Source organism: Filicampus tigris, chromosome 8 (genome assembly GCF_054856515.1).
Source record: "Filicampus tigris isolate MCC_2025a chromosome 8, RoL_Ftig_1.0, whole genome shotgun sequence".
In the NCBI taxonomy this organism is placed as follows: Eukaryota; Metazoa; Chordata; class Actinopteri; order Syngnathiformes; family Syngnathidae; genus Filicampus; species Filicampus tigris.
This window is the reverse complement of record NC_141224.1, coordinates 3,886,381-3,908,346: the sequence shown is the minus strand read 5'-3', so window position 1 is coordinate 3,908,346 and position 21,966 is coordinate 3,886,381. Positions and strand designations below refer to the sequence as shown.

Sequence of the window (21,966 nt, the reverse complement as noted above, 5' to 3'; positions counted from 1 at the left end):
TGCGTACTTTGAGATCAGCTCGTCATGTGATTGGCCGTTTTTTTTCCCCTTTGATGTCAGAGCACAACAAACAAACCAGTCTTATGCGTTCAACTTCGACCTCTCTTGACCCTTTTTGCCACGTGTGCTGCCAGCAAAACGACCTCAGTGACACCCCAGCTAGCATTAAACCCCCGTACACACTTTTTATTTCGTGTGTGTGGCAGCATGACGTTTGACCTTTGACATTTGAAACGAGTTTAATTTGTCTTTTGGCTTTTCATACATTCTACACATTTTGAACTTCAGACCTCGACGCTTCCCGCCGTCTCCGACACAGACGAGATAAACAATCCAACACCTGTGGACGTGGACACACGCACACACGCACACACTTTTGTGAGAAGACGATGGGCAGTTTTCCTGGAGAAGTTTGAGTGTGCGTTTGCGTACATTTGTGCGGGTGTGTTGGGTGCGCGTGGGCTTGTGCAGCATTCTCCTGTGCAGGCTGAGGTTGTACAGGAACAAGATTCGTGTTTTCTCCCTCTGGAAGACAAAAAGACATAAGATGCAATGTGTCCAGAAATCAGCACACTTCAGTGCACTTGGAAAACATTTGGCTTCATCTGCACGCACGCATGCAGGCAGGCATGCCACCGACAAATATATTGATGTGAGGGGGCGGGGCTTCAGTTTGTCAAGCCACAGCCTTCAGTAATAGAAGGCGTCAATTACTTGTGGATTTTTGCTGTTCACAACAGAGATCAAACCCGAACAAGAATATTAGAATAGTGGGGGAAGACTGATATTATTATGAATGAATGATTTATTTGTTCAATATGACTGAAGACAGTAGCGCAATAGCTCCAAGTGTTCATCAAAAACAAGGCAGGGCTTTTATTCCTCAAAAGTTTTTGTTCGTCACTCCAACGCAGTTTGAGCGTATGGATGATTTTCGGGCTACTTTGCAACCTTTTCATTTGTGCTTTGGTTTCTGGCATATTTAACAGTCAAAAATGACAGTACGACTTTAAGAGCAATTCAAATCCCGCCCCCAAACAAAAAGGCATTCCTGGAGTTGGCACAATCATCCGTGTCCAATGTCGTCCGGGCTCGTCAGACCACAACAGCAGCCATCTTGACACCACCAGCAGGCCGCTGGTGGAACAGCAGTTGACACCAAATAATAATTACATTTATGGCCAGTAATCATAATAATGAATCTTACTGGTCGGGGCAGGAGTGTTTTTAAAGAAGTCTATCGGAGCACATTTGATTTATTGATGCATTATTATTCTAACAATGATTTGGATTTTGGGTGATGTTTCATGTCTGATCTCAATGACGTGCAGGAGTTGTTGTGGTTGAAGATGAGGTGAGAAGAGAGAACGCAGCCGAGTTGAGATGAAAATGACGTCACATGTTGAGTTTGCTTGCGAACGCTCCCTCCTCAAGCACGAGGACGTGCACTTCATCGGCCTGATCGGCTTAGCCGGACCGCGTGTGCGCGTGCTGCACTTGTACACTTTGCTAGCTCATCACTATGCGGGGAGGAAGTGACATCAGCAGCAAACAAAGACTGCTTGTCGAGTCACCAAATAATTAGATTATAATTGATTTCGCTTGAAAGTGTATTAGGAAATCCGTTTTCCCAGTTACTGCTTATTAACGGACGATTGTTGTTTATTTGGTATCGTTTGATGAGTAAACCAAAGCAAACGTTGTACTCAGCAACCTTTCGCAGTGAACCCAGCTACAAATGACTGAGCCAAGGACGGGCTACTAGTTTGCACTACTACACTTCAGGGTCAACTACATGCCAGTGACACGCTATCCGTACTGTGGCCTCAAAGCACCGTTATTTTCATCCAACAGATTCAAAGGAAGATGATTTATTCCAGAAATTGATGATGGATGACTCACTGACTGGCTTGGCCCGTAACATCGGTCAGAAAATTGGTAAACACAGAAATAATCGATCTGCTTTCATAGAAGACAGCAGAAATCAGAGAATCCTTAATACTTCAAGGATTTTCACAATTTGAACGCAAAAAAGGTCTCAAGACGATTCATCGATTATCAAGTTATCGGGTTGTTGATTAATTTGATCTTCGATTAGCTGTCGATGAACGGATTGCTTTTATGTGCTTATTTTAAATACTTGGTCGGAAGGGTGTTACACGAGTCCAACTAACGCAATGTTCGAGAGTGTGGGTTAGCGTTAGCATGCTAATTTGAAAAGGAGGCGTTACCCGTGGGTGGTAGAAGGCGGCGATCACCCTGCGCAGGCGGTTGGCGTAAACCTGAAGGCAGCTGAAGAGCGCCGCCAGCAGGAGGAAGAAAGCGACGCTGATGTACGCTGAGGCGGCCAAGGAGGAGGGCGGAGTCACACAGCCTGCGGGGGGGGGGGGTCGAGAAGGGGAGGGGGCGGGGCAAGTTCACCCGGGTGCCCGTCATCACTTTGTGAGCCCGACCGACTCACGCTGGTTGTCGGATACGATGCGAGCCTTCGACGACGTGTTGAAGGCGGCAAACGTCTTCCTGAGGAGGCGGGCCATCATTGAGGTTCCGCCTACTCTGATGTCCACCTTCTGGTTGCCTGAAAAAAGGCCAGGCACCACCATGCTTAGCATTACGCAACATGCACGTGCACCAGGTTGAAGGTGGTGCGTGCGTCTCACTGGTGAAGTTGAAGGTGGTGTGCGTGTGCTTGCTGACCACGTCCAGGACACGAAAGACGGACACGTCCACCGTCAGCAGGACCAGCGCCAGCAGCAGCACGGTCACAACCTGGAAGACACTTGACAGCTGCGCGCGCACGCACGCAATCACGCACACGCGCGGGCACGTGCGCACGTGTTAGGTGAGCTCACCACTTGTTTGACTTCTTCAAAGTGAATTTTGGGGCTCCAGGGGTCCACAAATTTTTGTCTCTCAGACGGCGTGAGAGGCAACAAATGCCGTTTCCCCTGAAGGCGCACGCGCAGGTGAGGGTGAGGCGCACGAAGGTGGTGATGATGTTGCCGAGGACGAAGGCGTTACCAGCGACTTCCTGCGTTGGTCGATGATGCCGAAGTACTTTGTGACGTACATGTTATCGAAGTAAACATCTCCTCGGAACTGTCGCACGTACCCGAGAGACCTGAACACACCAACGCGTGCGGTGAGGACGGCAAGCGCGCACGCGAAGGCGGCGAAGGCCCCGTCCGTGCTTACTGGGTGAAGACGGACAAGAACGCGAAGGACATGACCAGGCGCAGGATGTTCAACACTTGGCGCGCGCGAGTGGCCAGCTGCCGGAAAGACGTTTGGATGCCGCGCGTGAAGTCACCGTCCAGCAGTTCTCCGGCCAGCGCCGCCTTCTGCTCATGCTCCTGTCACGCACCAACACGGGACATATGTGCTTTTGGTTTTGGCGACACAGGAATAGGTCAACGGGTGACAGGTGAACATGGGACATGTCAACGTGGGACTGATCACTCTAAAAACAGTTGGGTTAAAAATAACACCATTTTGGGTCAAAAATGGACCAATCCATTACTTGGGTCAATTTGACCCAACTTTTTTTTTTTCAGAAAACAACCCGTAAAAAATGTAGTTTTGTACAAAACAACCCCAAAAATTGGCCTGTTTTGTACAAAAAAACATGACATGTTTTGAGAACATGCGATGTCAACATGTCAACAACGTCAATGTCAAGAAAAACGTGTGATGCGCGCGACGCGGTCGCGACCTTGACGGCGAGCTTGCTGGTGAACTCCCGGCCGAGGAGATCAACGGAGTCGTTCAGATGATCGATGAGCTGACCAAAGTTTTTCTCCACGGGGATGTGCTCCTTGCACCAGCCCGTCATCACTGAGGAACAAAAAAGTCACCGCCGTCATCGTCGCCGTCGGGATGGACGTCGATGACCGGGTACGTGCGAACCTCTCATGATGTTACACAGGAAGTGGAACTTCAAGGGCACGCACAGGATGTGCTTGATGACGGGCACCTTGATGGCCTTGGCACACTCCGCCCACTTGTCGGAGAACCATTTGGTGCACGCATCGATGCCCCCCTTGACCATGCCTACGAGCGGCAGGAGACCGGCTTGATCGAGACCGAGACGAGGAGGAGGAGGAGGAAGGCTCACCATCGCAGCGCGTCAAGGTGCCGAGGGCGAAGCGTTCCTGCGTGGTCCGGTTGGTGCGCTTGTCCGGCTGCTGCCCGGGCGCAGCCCGACGGAAGACTTCCTCCTGGACGGCCGCGAAGGCCTTGCTGACGTTGCGAGCTTCCAACTCCAATTCCGCTTCCCCCTTCTGGACGCAGGCAAAAAGGCAAAGCAACGGCTTTCCACGTGTGAGCTGGGCCAGTATCTTGACTTTTGGCATTTTGGGGACAAATTGTAGTTTCAATCCAAAAATACGTCTTACTTTCACTTTTTAAAAAAAAAAAAAAAAAAAAGGTTTTTAGATCTCTATGTATGTCTGTGTATACACAAAATACAGCCAAAAGCTTCACGTGGCTTGCCATTGAGCGATCCTGTTGCTCATCAGCAGGGTGGATACATGACTAGGGGCGGGGCAGGGCGGGGCGGGGCGGGGCTCACCATGACTTCTTGCGCCACCTTGAGGAAGGGCTTGACGGCGTCTCTCCACAGCAACTTGGCGTTGCGCACTTGAAGGTCCAGATTGCAAGTGAGAGACGTGGCGGCCGACTCCACGTTGTGCTGGATGTTGGACACGGGACCTGTCAATCAAGCGCCACGCACCCGTCAATCATCCGCCATCATCTGCCATGATTGACACGGGCTTCATTTGTTGTCAATCGTCTCGTGACTATCAATTGTCCAGCTGGGCATCACTAATTTCCTTCTTGTCAATCGTCCGCCCGTCAATCATCATTGCCAATCGTTTTGCGATCAATTGGCAACCATCAATCGTCCACTTGTCAATCACTGTCACGCAAGGTGGGCTTGCTGCGTGCGTGCGTGCGTGTGTGCGCGCGGCAACCTGAGTAGAGCGCAGAGAGGACGAGCAGCATGAGGAAGGCGCGTCCGCGGGAGCCCAGCATGCTGGGAAACATCAGCAGGACGGCGCACCTGAAGGCCGATGACACGGCCCCGCCCACCATACACACCCCTGGACACGCCCACAAGCACAGTTACACATGCATTGTGTAGGTGACGCTTCACCATCATTATCATCATCTTCCTCACCAGTGAAGACGCATCCTGTGGCCACCTTGAGGTGAAAGGGCAGCGGCAGGCCCAGTGCAATGGCGGCGAACATGGCTGGTCACATGACAAACACATCACATGACATCATCTGCTTGTGATTGGACAGCGCTAGCTCGACTTGGCGGTTGAGGTGGCTGTGTGGCGCAGCTGGCCGCTCAAACTCGCATTTGCGTCCGTTTGCCCATTTTTTGTGGACGGGCGGACGGAGGACGAGAACACGGACTAAGCAAGGACGCAAGTAGGTTTTGGTCCGTCCCTCTAACTGTCCCTAACCAGGTCAAGTACCGACTTGCATGTTGTGTTGGGTGTTGAACCACTAGAGGGCAGGATTGACGGGAACGTAAGGATGGCCGTTCTTTAAAAGGATGAGGACGGACGGGGTCGGAGGATGATTATTTTTATGAATAAGGACAGAGGGACGAGGACGGAAGGGTGCCCTCGTCGCGGACCCACCGATAGCGGCCCTCGAGGACCGGAGCTGGCGAGCCCTCGTTAGGGCGTCTTCATCTTCATTTGTCGCCGCAAACCAGCGTCCACGGGACTGGCCAAACATCGGTTCCAGGAGCCGCGAGTACGTTAGTCAAAAGATTTGTTTTGGTTTTTCGAGGCGCAAATGTTTGTGTCAACCTCGACTTAACTGACTTAGCGGACTTTTTTGTCTTGCTATTTAGGCTGGCCACACAGCGACAACAGCTGAGAATCGTCCATCTTGTCATTTTTTTTTTTTTTCTTACCTGCACCGCTCAGCGCACCGAACAGGCCCCGCAGGATGACGTCAGCGAGCCGCAGTTCTTCCGATTGGCTCATGAGGAAGCGATGGCAGCATCGTGGGAGGAAGCGCCTGATCAGCTGCTCCACAGCTGCGAGACACGTCACAGCCGCCAGGGGGCGTCACACACCACTAATACCACAACGACGACAAAGAAAAACACTCACTGCTGCGAGGCTGCTGGTCTCGCGTCATGGTGACGTCACGAGCTGCTGCTTGTTGCTCACCACTAGCATCATGAGCACAATCCGAATCATGTCGTGATCATCTTCAATCCTACTCCAGCGCTTTTGGCCGCAACACTGCGTCGTACGCTGTATGACGTCAGAGGTGGGCGCCGCGTCACGCGCGGCAAGTGACATCACCAAAGTGAACGCGCTTACTCGTGCACGCGTTCGACTTTGTATCACAAACTTTGGGGGAAAAATCACGGAGACGAGCTGAAAGCATGTAAAGGAAAACTTTTTTTCTTTAACACTCTCCAGTCGCGCGATGGCCGGAAATGGAGTCAACTGGTTACCATGGCGACGCCCTAGCAGGTAAAGTGCCAAACTAGTGATGACGCCATGGCTCCACGGCAACTCTGTTGAGCAAAATGTTACATCCACAAGTGAAAAACCTTTTTCATGTCATTTTCTTTTTTTCTTTTTTTTTTTATGTTGTAGAAGAGTGCTTCTCAACCAGTGTGCACACGAGTGCGCCTTGAGAGCTCTGAAGGTGTGCCGCGGGAAATGATCAAATTTCACTTAATTGGCCAAAAGGGTATTTATTTGTAACAAATCACGTATCTTTCTTCATCCATCTATGCCAGAGTCCGGCAGAACAAATAAATGAACTTCTATTAGATGGCAGAAAGTATGTAAATGACAAGACAATTCGATTTTTGTGACATTTTTGTTTTGTGGTATGCCTTGAAAATATTCAGACTTAAAATATGTGCCTTTGCTCAATAAAGGTTGCGAATCACTCTTGGAGAAGATCTATATTTTGTTCAGTCGTTGCACCGTTGCATTTGGTTTTAAGAACAGCTATTTTTGTCAAATGTGAAAAGGTCAAAGAAAAAAAAAAAAAAGAAAAAAAGCTGTCTTGCCACAGATAGGAGAGCGGACAAGATGTCTCGCCCTTGAGATGCCGCCTTGAGATGCGAGTGACTCAACGAGTTTTAAAAGTCAATACGAGCCGTCGCTTGGGGGATTGTGCAAAGGAATGTTCTTGCTAACTTAATGCTAACACATCATGGGAGCCGCCATAGACGGACCAACAAATGGCATGGATCGTTGCGGCAGGCATAATTGAACCCTTCTCAAGCAGCGTACGTGTCAAAACAAACAGTGGAGAATCACATGTAGACAGACAATGTAATACTCACAGGCATATATTCTTTATCCTGTGCGAAGAACAATTTGGGGCCTCTGTCACGCCGCTCGGCAAATCCACTTGAAGCCGGGACGTTTTTTGGGGAGCTTTACTAAACTGCAGTGCGAAAAGGCAATTACGTTAACATGAAGATTAAGATGGAGCCAGAAAAGTCACTTACTTGTTGATTTAGGACAACGTCCTCTTGAAACAGGATAGGAGGGAAGCTCGAAGGTTAGGTGGGATTTGAACTCGAACGGCCACAAGAGGGCCCCGAACAACAAAACCGGCAACAACACGCGCCGCGTCCAATCGTTGCGAGTGAGCTCGGACGTCGAGGCGCCGCCGCAAAAAGCCTTGACCGTCTTTTTCCCGCCATAGGTCGTCACCTTCATCGTCGTCGGCCTTGCGGCGGCGCGGCAACTTTCGAGGCGACCTGCGCACGGCGGGGCGGAGCCTGCTAGCCTTCGGGGTGGGGCTGGTGCTGGCCTCCTGCTACGGCGCCACCGCGCTCTTCCTGGAGGGGGCGCCGCTGTGGACGTGCGTGTACGGCACGCTGGCCGTGGCCGTCGCGACCGCCTTCGGCATGGGGATGTCGGTGCGCATGCGCGCCGCTGTGGGCCTCATGCTGCCGTTACTCTGCTCGGGTCAGTTGCCTCCGTGTGTGTGCGTGTGTATATGTTTCCATTTGTGTTCTATGTGTGTGATTGTGTGTGCATGTGTGTGTGTGTGTAGCTCACGGGCGTAACTTCCTGTTGCTGACAAGCACGTCAGTGCTGGTGTCGGGCCCGGTGGCGAACACGCTGGAGAATTCGGAGCGAGCCGCCGCCAGCCTGCTCTGCGGCACCGAGCTGGCGGCCAATCAGACGCGACAGTTGATGAGCAACGCAGCCACGCCCCTCCTGGGTAAGACACGCCCACTGTCTTCCCGTATCGCAAGCTAGCAATAGCGACACCTCCGAGAAAAAAAAGCGTGCGTGCGTATGTGTGTGGGCGTGGCCTCGCAGCCGCGCTGGATCACATCCGCCAGATTGGCAGGAACGCCGCCGCCGTGGCCAGCAGAGTCAACAAGCTGATTGGCTCGCTGAGGGACGCCATCCGCCATGTTGGTGAGAAAACCACAATGTGCGCGTGTTGTCATGCTGTGTGTGTGCGTGTGTGCGTGTGTGCATGCGAGGAGGACGTCGTGGGTCCTCAGGTTGAGTCTTTGTCCTATTCGCCCCCCCAGCTCGCACCCTGAGGAACGTTCTTCATTTCCTGGTGGACATCGGCGAAGTGTGCAACGATAAAATGGGTGTGCCGTACATAAAATGCCGCGCCGTCTTCATCCGGGCCCGAACCGACTGCGTCGCAAAGCTGGGCGACTTTGACTTCCTGTGCAACATCGTCACCGCCTTCATGCATCTTTGCGAGTTGGCCAAAGGTGCGTTCGCCCACCAAGTGCCTGCCCGAGCTTTTTTGTGCATTCGTCAAGTGGGAGGAGGCGGCGCGTGTGGGGTGGGGCCAAACAAGAGCATAGCATAGCCTCGCATAGCATAACAAAGGATAGTATAGCATAGCATTGCATAGGATAGCATAGCATAGCATAACAAAGCATAGCGTAGCATAGCATAGCATAACAAAGCATAACATAGCATAGCATAGCATAGCATGATAAAGCATAGCATAGCATAACAAAGCATAGCATAGCATAGCATAACAAAGCATAGCATAGCATAGCATAATAAAATATATCATAGCATAGCATAACAAAGCATAGCATTGCATAGCATAGCATAATAAAGCATAGCATAGCATAATAAAGTATAGCATAACATAGCATAAGGCATAGCATAGCATAGCATAGCAATATAAATGCAAAGTCCCAAAAACAGTGAAACATTGGGGAACGTAAAAGCAGCACAGGACAGCAGCTCGCTAGTGAGACTGAAAATGGCAAAGAAGCAAAACGGAAACTTGACGCGGGTGAAACGATCCGTTACGGTGTCAACACGTGCGTCTGCTTTGGTGTCTTTTAGCCCCCAAGATGTTCTGCAGCATCCCGGATTACGTCTCCAGCCAGCTCAAGAAGCACTTGGCCGAGCGTAAGTCCGCCAGTCTTTGAGGCCGCCTGCCGGCCCCGCCCCTGACTCCTCCCCCTCACATATTTAGCCGCCATCTCCGCCTTCCGCCAATTGCGGAGCCAGTTCGACTTCAACCTGTCGGTGTCGGCCGCTTTGGAGACGGACGCCAACGTGAGCCGCACGCAGCACAAGACTGCCCAGGAAATCCTGGACCAGCTGACCGGGGACCTCAAGATCTTTACCTCGCTCAGGAGGCTGCTCGTGTGGGCGGGGCTTGTGTTCCTCACCTTTTCCCTCTTCAGGCGAGTGCGCCTCCTGCTGTGCAAGCCAGACCCACGGTTGTGTTTGTATTCGTATGCAAGTCTGTGTGTGTTTGTGTGCACGCGTCTGTGATGACGTGTGTTTGGGATGTTGTGTGCGTGTGTGCTAATGTTTTTTTCATTTTTATTTTTTTAATTCATTGAACTTCAAGCACGTGGGCACATGTGCAAACACTAACTGAAGCTAGCAGCCGCTAACACAAGCGTGTGCGCAGGGCGGTGCGGTACCAGCGCAGGTACTTGACGCGCTTGAATTTCGACAACGTTTACATCAGCGCTCAGTTTGTTCAACTGGACGGTCAGGTGACCTCAGAGGGCGGGGCTTCCATCCTGCCAATTACGCGCAGAGAGTCACAGCGCTACATTAGGCCACGTGAGTACGCGTCAATCAGAATCAATGGCTGACGACTCGGGCCACGTCACGCGGCTGCCGCCCGTCACTTCCTGTTTCAGTGTCTCTGCGGCTGACAAGGAGCGAGTGTCGAGCGGTGTTGGTGGGCGTGGCCTGGGTGCTCAGGCACACTCTGATGTCGGCGGTTCTGGTGGCTCTGGACTTCCTGGTCTTCTGGCTTCTGGATCAGGTGCACCGGCAGGTCCGGGGGGGCGTCGTGGCCCGAGGTGATGCCAGTGACACGTTAGCCTAACGAAGACCTTTATCATTTGCGTCTTCCTATTCCAAAGCGCTAACAGCGTGAATGTTACTTCTCCTGGTCAATGCGTGTTACTAGTGCGACGAACGTGAGTTGCGCAGGGGAGATGGAGGGACTGGACTTTTGCCACAGACCAGTGATTTCGAGCTGTTTTGTCTCGATTTTGCCACTTGTCAACCTTGTCAAACGTCCGACGACCTTGCGAGAGTTTGGAAGTCGGCTGACAATTTTAAAATTATTTCCAAAATAATCAAATAATCAAATCAACTTGTAACACAAATACGGTCCAACCGACAGAAAAAGTAGTGACACGTGCGTTGTGATATTTCGAGCTTATTCAAGGGCCAGCAAAATTCTGCTGACCCTTGACCTCAATTGACCTTGACACATACACGCTTTGTCTGAGCGCGGGTAACCACGGCGACGGTGTGAGCCCGCAGCTCCGGTGACGGTGGCGGTGCGGGTGGACGGCTCGGGCTACATGGCCGACATCATGCGCGACCTGGCGCTGTCCTTCAACGTGCTGCAGGCGGGAAACGTCACGGTCATCAGCAGCAAGTGTCTCTTTGTGCCGTCGGAACCCGACTACACCGCCTGCTTCATCCTAGGTGGGCCGGCGCCGCAGGAAGTGCCGCGCGGCGGCGTGAGCGGAAGTTGCCTTCTGACCCGCCCGCTCTGCTCTCAGGCTTCCTGTTGGGCGTGGCCCTGCTGGTGGCGCTAGCCGGAGGACTGGTGCGCCGTTCGCGGCGCCTCATCTGCGCCTACTTCCACCCCGAAACCGAGAGGGTAAGCGCACGCACGCACGCACGTATACTAAGGTGTCATTTCCGCCCACGGCCCTTTGCCGATGTCCACTGACCTTGCGTTGACGTCGCGCTCCGCCAGGCGCGTGTCCGCTTCCTTCGCCAGCAGATCCTGGACGAGCGGCGGGCGGCGGGAAGAGCCCTGGTGAGGGCGGCGGCCAGGAAGGGAGGAGCTCAGCCGTACGGCCGTCTCGGCGCCCTGCTGCGACGGTGCGTCTTTGTTGAGAAAGGGGCGGTCAGATCTTTGGGGGGCGGGTGCTCACAGCTGAAAAGGGGGCGTGGCAGGCAGGCTGTGGATGAGACCAGACTCTTCTCACAGCTACCGCGTCCGTCACGTGTGATTCTTTTTCACCACACCGTCAATCAAGTGCGAATGCACGTGTTTGTCAGGCTACCGTGGGGCGGAGCTTACCTATCAGAAATATGCGTGGCCTGCGGTGGAGGGGCGGGGCTTGCGCCATTCATCTGCGACGTCCCGCGGTGTCCAGGTAGGATGGTCGCTGAGAATCACAACCCAGCCTCGAGGGCAGCAACATGCTACGGCCAAATCTGGGCGCAAGGTGGCCCGAAATTGAACCCGGCGTTGGTTGTAACCGCGGTAACCTGCTTTCGGTTCCCCACTCTTTGTGTTTGCAGGCCTGTTTTGCAAGGCGTGTTTCAAAAGCGTGGGGAAGATGTGTCAAGTGTGCGCGCGACCGGACACCTTCAAGGAAGACAGCCAGGAGGAGATGTGAGTTTGCGGCCACAAGAAATCCTCAAAAAGCCAATCGAGAAAAACAAGAAAAATGATCAAATTGAGGAAAACATTAACAATGGCGGAAAACAGTAAAACCATAGAGTGAATACAACGCTAACAAAAAAAACGTTTTAAAAGTTTTTGAAGAACACAAACAACCCAAAAATTGAAAATCATGAAAAATGGAAAAATCTAAAAAAAAAACAAAAAATCCCCTAAATGTGAGGAACACAAAAAATTAAAACAGAAGAAAAAAAAACTAAATTGAGGAAAAATGCTAATGACAAAAACACGCATTGCTAAAAGGCTACAAAAGAGAAAACACTAAAATTAAGGAAAAAAGGCTGAAATAGAGAAGAATCCCCTAAATTAGATCTGACCCTAAAAAGAGGGGGAAAAAAAGAAACATAAGAAAAAAGTAAAAACAAGCGAAAAAAATGAAAAAAGAGAAAACAGCAGAAACAAAAGAAAAAAGGAGAAAAAGCAAGAAAACTGGAATGACAGAAAGACGAAAAAAGCCCGATTAAACCTCAAATGAATACAAACTCCAAAGATGGTAACAACACGTCAGAAAAACAGTCAAAACAAGGACGACTGGAAAAACAAAAGAGTGCCACTGCTGAGAAGGCTTCAAATGTTCCAAGTGTGACGTTTTCTGACCCTGTTTTTTTATGTTGGTCTTTTTGTTGTCAGCGACTCCAGCGAGGACGACCGCGCCTAGTCGCCACGGCTGCAGCCGTCAGCGGCGTCCGGGTCCCGAAGCCTTTTCTCTTCCGCCACCGGCTTTCACCAAGACTCGGGCGGCGGCCGCGCGGCCCGCTGATGAGCTCTGACGTGTGTCGCGCATCAACAAACGGGCACAATAACGTCGCGCTGCCAATAAACCAGTCGTCTTCTCCCTTTCGCGCGTGGCCAACATGAAAGAAACATGCATCCAACATGCCTAAGGCACTGTTCAATCGCACCTCAAATCCGCTTCGATTATGAGTTTTCGCATCCGATACACGCGCGGGCGAAGAAGATGAGCAGTCACACAATGAAGGCATGGCAAGCTTTATTGGAGGACATTGCTGACACAGACACGCCCCATCCGCCCCCCCCCCGTCCGTTCCCCCACCGCCAGCCAATCAGCAGGAGCGGCTGTCGCGTGACGACGAATGACCAGTTAGCATGCGTCGTGCTTCTTCCTGTTTAGCTTAGCTGTTAGCAAGCTACGTTGGGTGTTTTGCAGCGACCGGTTGGAATTGCGAGGCCTGGAAAGCTGGCCGGCCTCAAGTGAGAACCACTTGCGACAGCGGCGAGGGCTACGGCCGTCGGGTACACACACACGCACGCTCTTTTTTGTCCCCATTTTGCCCCTTCCTAACCAAGGACGCCAAACGTGTCTTACAAGATTGTCCTAGAAGAGGATCCTTCTGTCTGAAGAGTGGATACGTGCCGATAATCGGCTCCGAAACAGGGCTGCCGATCTTAAATATGACACAAACTCAATATTTATGAGCAAAAAAAAAAAAATCTTGCACGCATGATGGGAAAGCCGGCTACTGTCGAGTCATTTGACGTGAACGGAACGGAGCAAGGAAGCAGCCGGGGAGCAAACAAACTCTGTCCGAGCCGACGATGTTTTTTTTTTTTGCATGAAAGCGGCCTCCCAAGACAACAAGTATTTTCCAAAGCAAGTCTTTCCTGACTTCAGCATTTTTCAACGCACCCTTCGGAAACACTCGCTAACATCGGCGCATATCCTCTTGTTGTTTTTTGTGAGATCACGTGCGATCAGTCAAAGGAGATTTCGGCCTTCGAAAGACTTCGACATCTGTGGCGGAAGACAATTTTTCTATACGTGTGATGTTGAGATGATCGACACACGCACACCACGCACAATATGACCAAAAGTGTTACATCGATCTGTTTTGGGATCTTCTGGTGTGGCTTCGGCAACAGATCAACAATCTTTTATCAATCTTTTCAGATTAGAACAATCCCTCTGTGCGTACCAGGCTTTTCGGGGCACGTGACGTGACGTGACGTGACGTGGCGTGACGTGAGCCTCGCAGGCCGTGTGGGTGGTCAAGTGAGAGTGGAAGGAAGCAGATTTGTGTCAAGTGAACGCTGAGGTTAGTTTTGCGCTGGTTCGGTCGGAGAAGGCGTACGCGCTGACCAACACCCACCACGGCGGAGGCGTTCCGTCGTCCAGGACGGGGCTGGCCCGGGAGTGGCGCGGGGCGGGGAGGAGCGACGGGTGGGGGATGCGGGGTGGAGGGTGGGGGGGTTTGTCATGCTGAGGCGGGGGACGGGGTCGCGCCCCTCAGTCGGTGGCGCTGTTGACGGACTCTTCCGCCGAGTTGGGGTTGAGGTACTCGAAGGCCTTTTGACTCTGCGTCACGAACTGCTTGAGAGGCGTGAGGATGAGCTCGGCGGCGGAGGGGCGGCGTTGGGCGGCGGCGCCGTCGAAAGGGACGGGGGAGCCGTCCACATCCCCGTCCTGCTTCAGGCTGGAGCGTTGGCCCGAGGTGGCGTCCGGGCCCGGGCTGCGGACGGCTCTGGAGAAGAGACTCTTGCGCCGGCGGGGGCGTCCGTCCATGGCCTTCAGGAACAGACTGTTGGCCGAGCTGCGGCGGGACGAGCTGTCTGCGCGGAAGTCCTCCTGGTTCAGGAAGTCCTCCACTTCTTTCTCGGACGGCTGCTGGAGCTGACGCACGAGAAACATGGGGGGGGTCACATCTCAAGGGCCTCGCTTATTAGTCTACGTGCCGGCCAAAATTGGATCTTTCACACTTGAATCAACTTCAAACAGACCTGAAACGCGCTTCAAACATTTCGCAAACCTGCTTCAAATGTGTCTGAAAAACACTTCAAACACGCCCGAAACATGTCTCACATATTTAGCAAAAATGTCCGAGAGATACTTCAGTCATGACCGAAGTGCTTCACATACGGCACAATCGCACCCGAGACACGCTTCAACCATGCCTGCAACATGCGTCTTGACACGTGTCAACATGTCTCCATCATGCTTGAGCCCGGAAACGTGCTACACTTCCGACACACATGCAACATGCCTCCGGTGTAGAAAACGGACTTCAAACTCACCTGGAACATTCCGAACACATGCCCGCGATCATGCTTCTTTTAACATGTCGGAAATTTGCGGCAAAACGTACGCGAAACATGCTTCAAACATGCCCGAACGGGCCTCAAAGATGCAGCAAACATGCCGCGCCATTCCGAGATGCCGGAAACGCCCAGAAAGCCCGCTTCCGAGCTGTGCCGAGGATGGCGCGCGCTCACCAGGTCGTAGAGCGGCGTGGCGTTGACTATGAGCTGCAGGAGGATCTTGGACAGCTCCTGAAGCTCCCCCAGGAGCTGGCGCACCTGAAGCGGGAGCTCTCGGATCTGCCGCACCGGACGCAGCTCGGCCAGCGTGACGGCCTGCTCCCGAACGCGGCTCAGGCTCAGTTCCCGCAGGCTCTCCGCGCGGTACACCAGCGCCACCAGCAGGTTCTGCAGGTACTGCAGCAGCCCCCCCAGCAGATCCAGGACGGCCCCCAGTCCCGCCTGCAAGGAGGGGGGCACAGTGAACGGGGCGGGGCCGCCTCCCAAAATCGCAGAGCTCTCACTCGCTTTCCCTCTTTGCGGCCGCTTCTTCCTTGACAATCGCGCCATGTTTTTGTGGTTCGGCAAAAGTAGTGCAGTACAGCACAGGTGTCAAATTGGAAGCCCGGGGGCCCCATCCAGACCGCCGCATCCGTTTATGCGGACCGCGAAGGCGTCGACTTCATGTTTCTTGCGAAACACTTTTGACAAAACTGAGATAAGAGATTGCAAGTAAGCCTCCTTTGAAATTTATTGGAGAATAGTTGAACAAATTATTTACTGCTTTCTGATTTCAAAAGCACTTAACTCTCAATTTGCTGCGTATGCCTGACAACAATTTCCGTTCATTTCAGGTGGGTGATGTTGATCTGCCATACAAGCGTGGTCACGGGCCATATTCGACTCATAAGTCAAGGTACCGACGCGAGCGTGAGCCGAGCGTTCTCATTAGCTCCGAGCGTACCGCTTGGACGGCGTCCCCCAGGGCTCCGGTGGCGTCCCCCAGCTGTTCTTGGACCTTGACCATGCGGTGGTAAAGCTGCAGGCTGATGCTGAGGAGGAGGCTGCGGACGCGGGTCCACACGCTGGGCTCGTCGTCGTCGTCTTCGTCCTCGTACTCCTGAACCCGCATCTCCCACTCGCGACCTCAACGCGCCACACCACACGCAACACATGTCAAAGACACAACTACAAAAGTTGATTTGCCCAAAACAACCACTGGCTCCCCTCGAAATACAGACGAAGGACTAGAATCTCTTGGTCCCCAAACACATCAGTTGAGTCGCGTTCTGTGATGTGTGCCAAATTTCATCACCACGGACCACCAAGGTGGAACATCATTGACGACATGGGCCAGGGTGGACCAAAATGGACCCCATCATGCACTCTGGTGGACCACCTGCACCGAAAAGGGCCAACGTGGACTATGTGGACTAGGATGGGCCATAGTGGTCCAAAAGGTCCCCATATTGGATGAAAATGGACATCTTGCACTCTCATGGACCATTTGGACCAAAATGGAGCATCAGGGACAACCACAGTGGAACATCAGCCGTATTTTGGACTGACATGGCCGAAATGGATTTTCACGAAGTCAACGGACAATCGTGGACTATGATGGTCATCATGTGCCAGGCTGGACTGAAATGGACCCAGTCTTGGACCAAAATGGACCATCATGTCCCTTCCTGGACCATTACAGACCACCAGGGTGGACCATTATGGAAAGCGGCGATGGCCAATCACCAAGCAACAAACGTCGCTACTCACGCAGCGTGGGCGGCAGCGGCATGTAGTAGGCGGTGGCGTTCTCCAGGCGGGTGAGCACGTCGTCCAGACCCGAGGAGGCGGCGCGTCCCACCTGCGACTCTTGCAGCTGCCTCACCGCCGTCCAGGCGGCGTGAGACAGACGCTCCACCTGGTCCAGCGCGCCGTCCAGCCCGTCCGCCATCCACAGCTGCATGTCGTCCAGCGTCAAGAAGAAGGCGTCCTTCAGGTGACCCACCACCTGGACGGGGATGCACCGTTACCATGGCGACACACGCCTGACCGGCATCACAGGAGAAACCAGGCTGGGCTCCCGCTAGGTCGCAGATTTTCTCTCTTTTTTTTTTGGAGGGGTAAGCGTTGCCACCCTTCTGCCTCCCGTTTATTTTGCGTGTGATTCCACTGTCGACCACTAGGTGGTGGCGCCCCATTTTGTTTGATGAATGAAAAGGAAGTATTTGAGCCCAGCCTGCTTTTTGCGGGCGACACGTCAGGATGTTGACTGGCACAGTCCTTTGCAATCCTGCTTTTTGTGCCCACAGAAAGCGACGGCGGTCGGTCGGTCTCACGTACGTCTTCGGGCCGCGTCGTGCAAAAGATTGTCAGGTGATCAGGGAAGTTGATTAGGCTGATGATTTCATTCCTGGCTCTTTATTCCATGTTTGTATCCGTGTTTCTATTTGAGCTTTGTCATATTGTGTTTATGATATGATATGAGTAGCCACACGCCAGCATACTGGGAGTGCCTTCTTACTATATAAGGCCATATCGGCGTTTTTGTACGTTCGGTTCATGGGTGAAGGTTGCCGTGTTTTGATGGCTACTTCGGTGACCAGAAATTGTGCGTTTTGTCTTTTAGAGTAAGAGCATCATCAGTGCTAAATGTTGCTAGCGTAGTCGTCGTTGATAGATATGGACGTGTACTCATTTGATGATTATTATTCATCCTGTTGGGTTCACTTGCCAGTCTGTATTGGGTTACTCTTTCTCTCGTTTATAAAGTTACACGCACGCAAGATGATTGACTCGGTACGTAGCAAATATGTGACGTCATTGAGTCGTTGACCCAAATCATTTTTCATTTCACTGCTGACTTAACTGTGTCATCAAAAATGCGTACGCAGTCATTAGGATGCACGGAATGAACGCAGCGACTGCGTTTGCAATCGTTCGATCATTTCTAGTCATCTTTTTTTTTTTTTTGCAAATCACCCAAAGCGTCACCGCGCACAGTAAGTGAGGACAAGAAGAAGGAAGAAGACGGCAACCTCGTCGGTGGACTGGTTAAGGACGGGAAAGGTCTTCTCCAGCTGGTCCAGACCCACCAGAGCAAAACTGTTGGCCACCTCGACTGAAGAGCACAAACACAGGGGATGTGTCAAGCAAAGACAGGAAGCAGCACGGGATCGCCGCGTTAGCGCAAACGCGAGACGGTAGCGGCATTAGCGCCGGGATTTAGCACGAGCATCGGCATCAGTACGCACTCTGAGGTCTGAAGGTCCGCATGAGGGGCGTGGCTCCGCTCAAGGCCACCATGGAGGCGTTGCGGACGCCCACTTCGGCCACGTCTCCCACCAAGCCCAGCAGAGGGTAGCGACCTTTGACCCCCGAGTAGACCGAGGTCACCGACTGCAGCGCCGAGCGCACCAGAGGAAGGTGCGACACCCTCAGCGCCGCACTCATCTGAACACGAGATCAAGCGAGATTTGAGCGGCGTACGCCTGACCCGGGGCTAAGCCCCGCCCCCGCCTTCGACTCACCTCGTGATTGTGACGAGCAAACATGTCGTCTCTTTCGCCAAATCTGGAAGCACACAAACAGAGGAAGGATGTCGGGGGACGACAGCATTGGCAAGGCTGACTTGATCGCGAGGTGTCGGGTACCGATGAAGGCCGCCGATACCGTTCACCGATGCCCGGACCTGCCCATAGGGGAGGCCCCGTGCCCGCACCCCAACAGCGAGTCATTGTCTCGTGGCCCCATTTGCGTCCGGGCCTTCTTTTGCAAGCGGCGAGGTGAGGGCGGCGTCATGAGGCAGTCAGCTGCTCTCGCCTCAATGTTCCGCCACCTAACCAGCGTGGAAATCGCCCTCTTTGGCCAAACGCACGTACGCTCACATGCGCACAAACCAGCCTTTCAAGCACTTTTTTAATGGGGTGGGGGGGGGGAGGCTGGCGAGGCGTCTCTCTTATGACGTCAAACTTCAGTTTGACGGATCTCTTGGTTCCCAAAGTCCGCTCGGTCTTCTTTCCTTTTCCCCGCAAGGTTCCGCAACAAACCAGGAAAGCGGCACCCTCCTCGGCGTCGACGTCTTCGTTGAAGAACTCGGCGAGGGAGGCCGGCCGCCAGCGCGACGCCGCGCTAGCGAGCCGTTAGCCAAAACGTGCCGCCGCGTCACGTCTTCTGCTAGCTTCTGTTCACCCGCCATTGCCACACGGGGACCAATCACGCTTCCAGAAGGGAAAACAAAGCAAGAAAAAGAAAGAAGGGAACAAGTCAAAGCAAAGGAAAGGAAGGAAGGAAGGAGGAAGGCAAGGAAGCCAGGACCACACCCTGACAAAATCCAAGCGTGAAATGCTAAAGGACTGGTCGCACATCTCAGCGTGTTTGTCCGTCCGTCCACTCTCATGACAGGTTGCTTGAGGGCAATTATTTCATTTATTGGTCCCCCCACGGAGACAAAAACATTTTGCCCGCCCAACTCTCTGGCACCATTTGTCTGTAAAAATTGTTGCATGTGGGCTTGATCTGAACATCGTAACCTGAACAACATTCAAAACAAAGACAGAGATCAACTTGAACATTTTGAGGCCGTCACAGAAACCATTTCAAGTGCATCAATTTGCCTGAAAAAAAAATCAATCACTACATAAATGAGAGCACCGCTGCTACCTGCTTGAGTGGGCGTGCAATTATACTTTTACAAGTACGGCAAGAAAACAACAACAATAGACAAATAAACAAAAAAAACAAAAGCAAGTTGAGAGTTCTCAAGAGTTGAGAAGGCGCCGCTTTCTGGGGACTTGGGGCCCATCCCATTTGACTTTGGAAAAGAGCCCCAAAAAAAAAAAAAGCCCGGACCGGTCGCCAGTTGTGCTCGCGTGGCTCTTCTGCGACTACTCACACAAAGTGCAAGCGGGAGAAAGTCACGCAAGCGAGCGAGCGGGGCAGACCTCCCGAACTCCGGCCGAGATCGGAACCGGCCAAAGGGGCGAAAGGGCACTCACCCCATGAGCAAGGCGCAGCTGCTGAAGACCAAGACGAAGAGCGGACGTGGAGCGGCGAGCGCTTGTGAGCCCAGCGCTTTGCGCGCCGCCCGCTTTTCAGGAGGAGACGCGTGACGTGATGGGACGCCACGCGCTGCCAGCGCTCAATGGAGCCTTTCTTGTGACGGGCTTGTCTTTCGCAACCCGCCTTTCCCACGTCGCACGCCGGGTCAAGTCCAGCCCCAAAAAGGAATTGCTGCATGCGCACATTAAGACAAACTTGTCAAGTCATCCTATGGTATGAAACAAAACGGCAGGATGTAGCATGCAAGTAAACGTCGCTCTGCATTTGCGCTGGGGTGGCCTCAGGACCGCACACACGCACGCACGCACGCGCGCAGCCCCACTGAGCTCCACATTGGAAAAGGAGCATAGCAGCAGCCTTGAAATATTGAAGAAGATGTACAAGCGAGCGGATTCGGTTGCACAAGTGTACACCCCCTGAAGAACAGAGCAGTGTAGCCAAGTTCAGAATGAACCAATCACAATCAAGCAGGTGTGAAAGTGCATCTCGTTAAGCCCTTTTTTTGGGGGGGGGGCTTTCTGGCAGAGGCTGAAGCTTTTTGTGCGGACTCTGACAGCGATTTGGAAAAGTTCATCATTGCCTCCTTAACTCATTCACTGCCATTGACGAATTGACTTGTCTTTTCACAGTCCAACCATTCAATTCCAGGAATTTATCTATATTTTTTTTCAAATGTTGTCAAACGTTAGGGTAAAAGAGGGTCTGAAAATGTCTGGCAGTGAATGAGTTATTCATTAACTTTAATAATTTTAGCTCCGGGAAAGTAAGAAAAAAAAAAAAAGAAAAGAAAAGCAGCCTGCGAAAACGCAAACTTCAACTCTTTCAGGCTCCTTCAGCGTTGCCACAGGCCCCACGTGAGCCATGCTGGCCATCTCACCTGTGGACTGATCCTTTTGGTCAATGTTTGTGGATTTGGCTTTGTTTTGAACATATTGGGCTTGGTTTCCCGTTGTGTCTTGTTTCCGGGCTCTTGTATGCGCCTTGTCGGAGGGAATTTTTTCATCAGTAGGCTACCGAGCTCGTCAGCCCTATTCCTTGTCTCCTTCCAACCACTTGTAATTTACCCGGGTGTGCCTCGTTTTCTCGTCAATTTGTTTGTATTTTTTTTCAGTGGGCCTTTGTCAGATGATGAAAAAGGAGGAGGGAAAAGAAACAAGTGGAAAAAAAGTGGACGAGGTCGTCTGTTGTGCTGCACCGCCGTGAGCGAACTTGGCGGTGGCTCATGTGAGCGCGGCTTCTTAACGCGTTTGGCCACGACGCTCGCTCACATGAAGTGGAGCCTCACACCCTTTCATTCGGCTCGACGAGCTCGCTTCCTGCGAAAGATGACTCATCTCGATCAAAGTCCGCTACTGCAGTTGGGAATGTTGCAGCCCCGGACGCCGGGGGGCCTTGCTGTCCCTGACGCAAGCGAGAGAAGACGCCACACGCAAGCGAGAGAAGACGCCACACGCCAGCGCGCTGTTGCAGCCGGGTGAAGCCACGGGCCTACGTGGCGGCCATGTTGAGAGGGGCATTGCGTTGGCATCGAAATGAGGTTGGAACCTGCTCACTTCGCACTGGATTCTCATCAAAATGGCTGCCAGCAATACAGAACACGAACAAACCAAATGTGTTCACCTGTGAAACGTTTGGCTTGTCGTCATTGTACGACGTTGTGCTCAAGCGTCTGCAGTTCTTTTCGGCTTTCTTGCTGCCGACTTTGCCCCGCCAAGCTTAGCGGTGTCGGAGTCGTGCACCGCAAAGGGGGGCGTGTCCTATCTACCGAACTTCATACTTATTTTCTGCCTCTTTTGTGTGTGTAATACAGGATAACAAGTTTGTTTTGCTAACTGTTAACATTAAGTACCTTATCCCTTTGCATGCGAAGTATGTCCTTGTGTGAGGTATTTAGACCGTAAAAATCTCACCAGCG

The 21,966-nt window shown here is 52.5% G+C and overlaps 3 protein-coding genes and 1 long non-coding RNA gene across 8 annotated transcripts; 1 reads left to right on the top strand and 3 right to left on the bottom strand.

The window, feature by feature from the left end:
• Positions 1–254: 254 nt before the first annotated feature.
• On the bottom strand, positions 255–6,553 carry dcst1 (DC-STAMP domain containing 1). Its single transcript, XM_086038492.1, has 16 exons — positions 6,137–6,553; positions 5,935–6,060; positions 5,180–5,254; positions 4,974–5,102; positions 4,571–4,710; positions 4,115–4,280; positions 3,907–4,050; positions 3,713–3,834; positions 3,196–3,353; positions 3,022–3,121; positions 2,853–2,948; positions 2,661–2,787; positions 2,462–2,578; positions 2,232–2,374; positions 433–525; positions 255–340 (listed from the first exon to the last, which is right to left on the bottom strand). Exons 1-16 carry the CDS (start codon positions 6,162–6,164, stop codon positions 269–271), a joined length of 1,836 nt encoding a protein of 611 aa, XP_085894618.1. The 5' UTR covers positions 6,165–6,553; the 3' UTR covers positions 255–268.
• Positions 5,508–12,800, top strand: dcst2 (DC-STAMP domain containing 2). The gene is made up of 17 exons (XM_086038491.1): positions 5,508–5,540; positions 5,615–5,771; positions 5,872–6,508; positions 7,707–7,972; positions 8,061–8,231; positions 8,333–8,434; positions 8,554–8,748; positions 9,344–9,409; positions 9,477–9,690; positions 9,924–10,081; positions 10,162–10,326; positions 10,799–10,966; positions 11,044–11,144; positions 11,244–11,371; positions 11,552–11,649; positions 11,798–11,891; positions 12,591–12,800. Exons 3-17 carry the CDS (start codon positions 6,462–6,464, stop codon positions 12,616–12,618), a joined length of 2,001 nt encoding a protein of 666 aa, XP_085894617.1. The 5' UTR covers positions 5,508–5,540; positions 5,615–5,771; positions 5,872–6,461; the 3' UTR covers positions 12,619–12,800.
• On the bottom strand, positions 10,158–11,837 carry LOC147143076 (uncharacterized). The gene is made up of 3 exons (XR_015087881.1): positions 11,574–11,837; positions 11,218–11,451; positions 10,158–11,122 (listed from the first exon to the last, which is right to left on the bottom strand). It is a non-coding gene; the product is annotated as an uncharacterized LOC147143076 (long non-coding RNA).
• A 215-nt stretch (positions 12,801–13,015) lies between the features above and the next one.
• plin6 (perilipin 6) lies at positions 13,016–21,788 on the bottom strand. Of its 5 annotated transcripts, none has more exons than XM_086038495.1 (9): positions 21,672–21,788; positions 19,988–20,222; positions 18,521–18,563; positions 18,245–18,443; positions 18,029–18,111; positions 16,764–17,001; positions 15,958–16,139; positions 15,189–15,455; positions 13,016–14,589 (listed from the first exon to the last, which is right to left on the bottom strand). In XM_086038495.1, exons 2-9 carry the CDS (start codon positions 19,990–19,992, stop codon positions 14,206–14,208), a joined length of 1,401 nt encoding a protein of 466 aa, XP_085894621.1. In that variant the 5' UTR covers positions 19,993–20,222; positions 21,672–21,788; the 3' UTR covers positions 13,016–14,205. The 5 variants fall into 5 exon arrangements, with proteins under 5 accessions (XP_085894621.1, XP_085894620.1, XP_085894619.1 ...); XM_086038494.1 differs by having other exon boundaries at positions 20,929–21,778; XM_086038493.1 differs by lacking the exon at positions 19,988–20,222 and having other exon boundaries at positions 21,672–21,787.
• Positions 21,789–21,966: the final 178 nt, after the last annotated feature.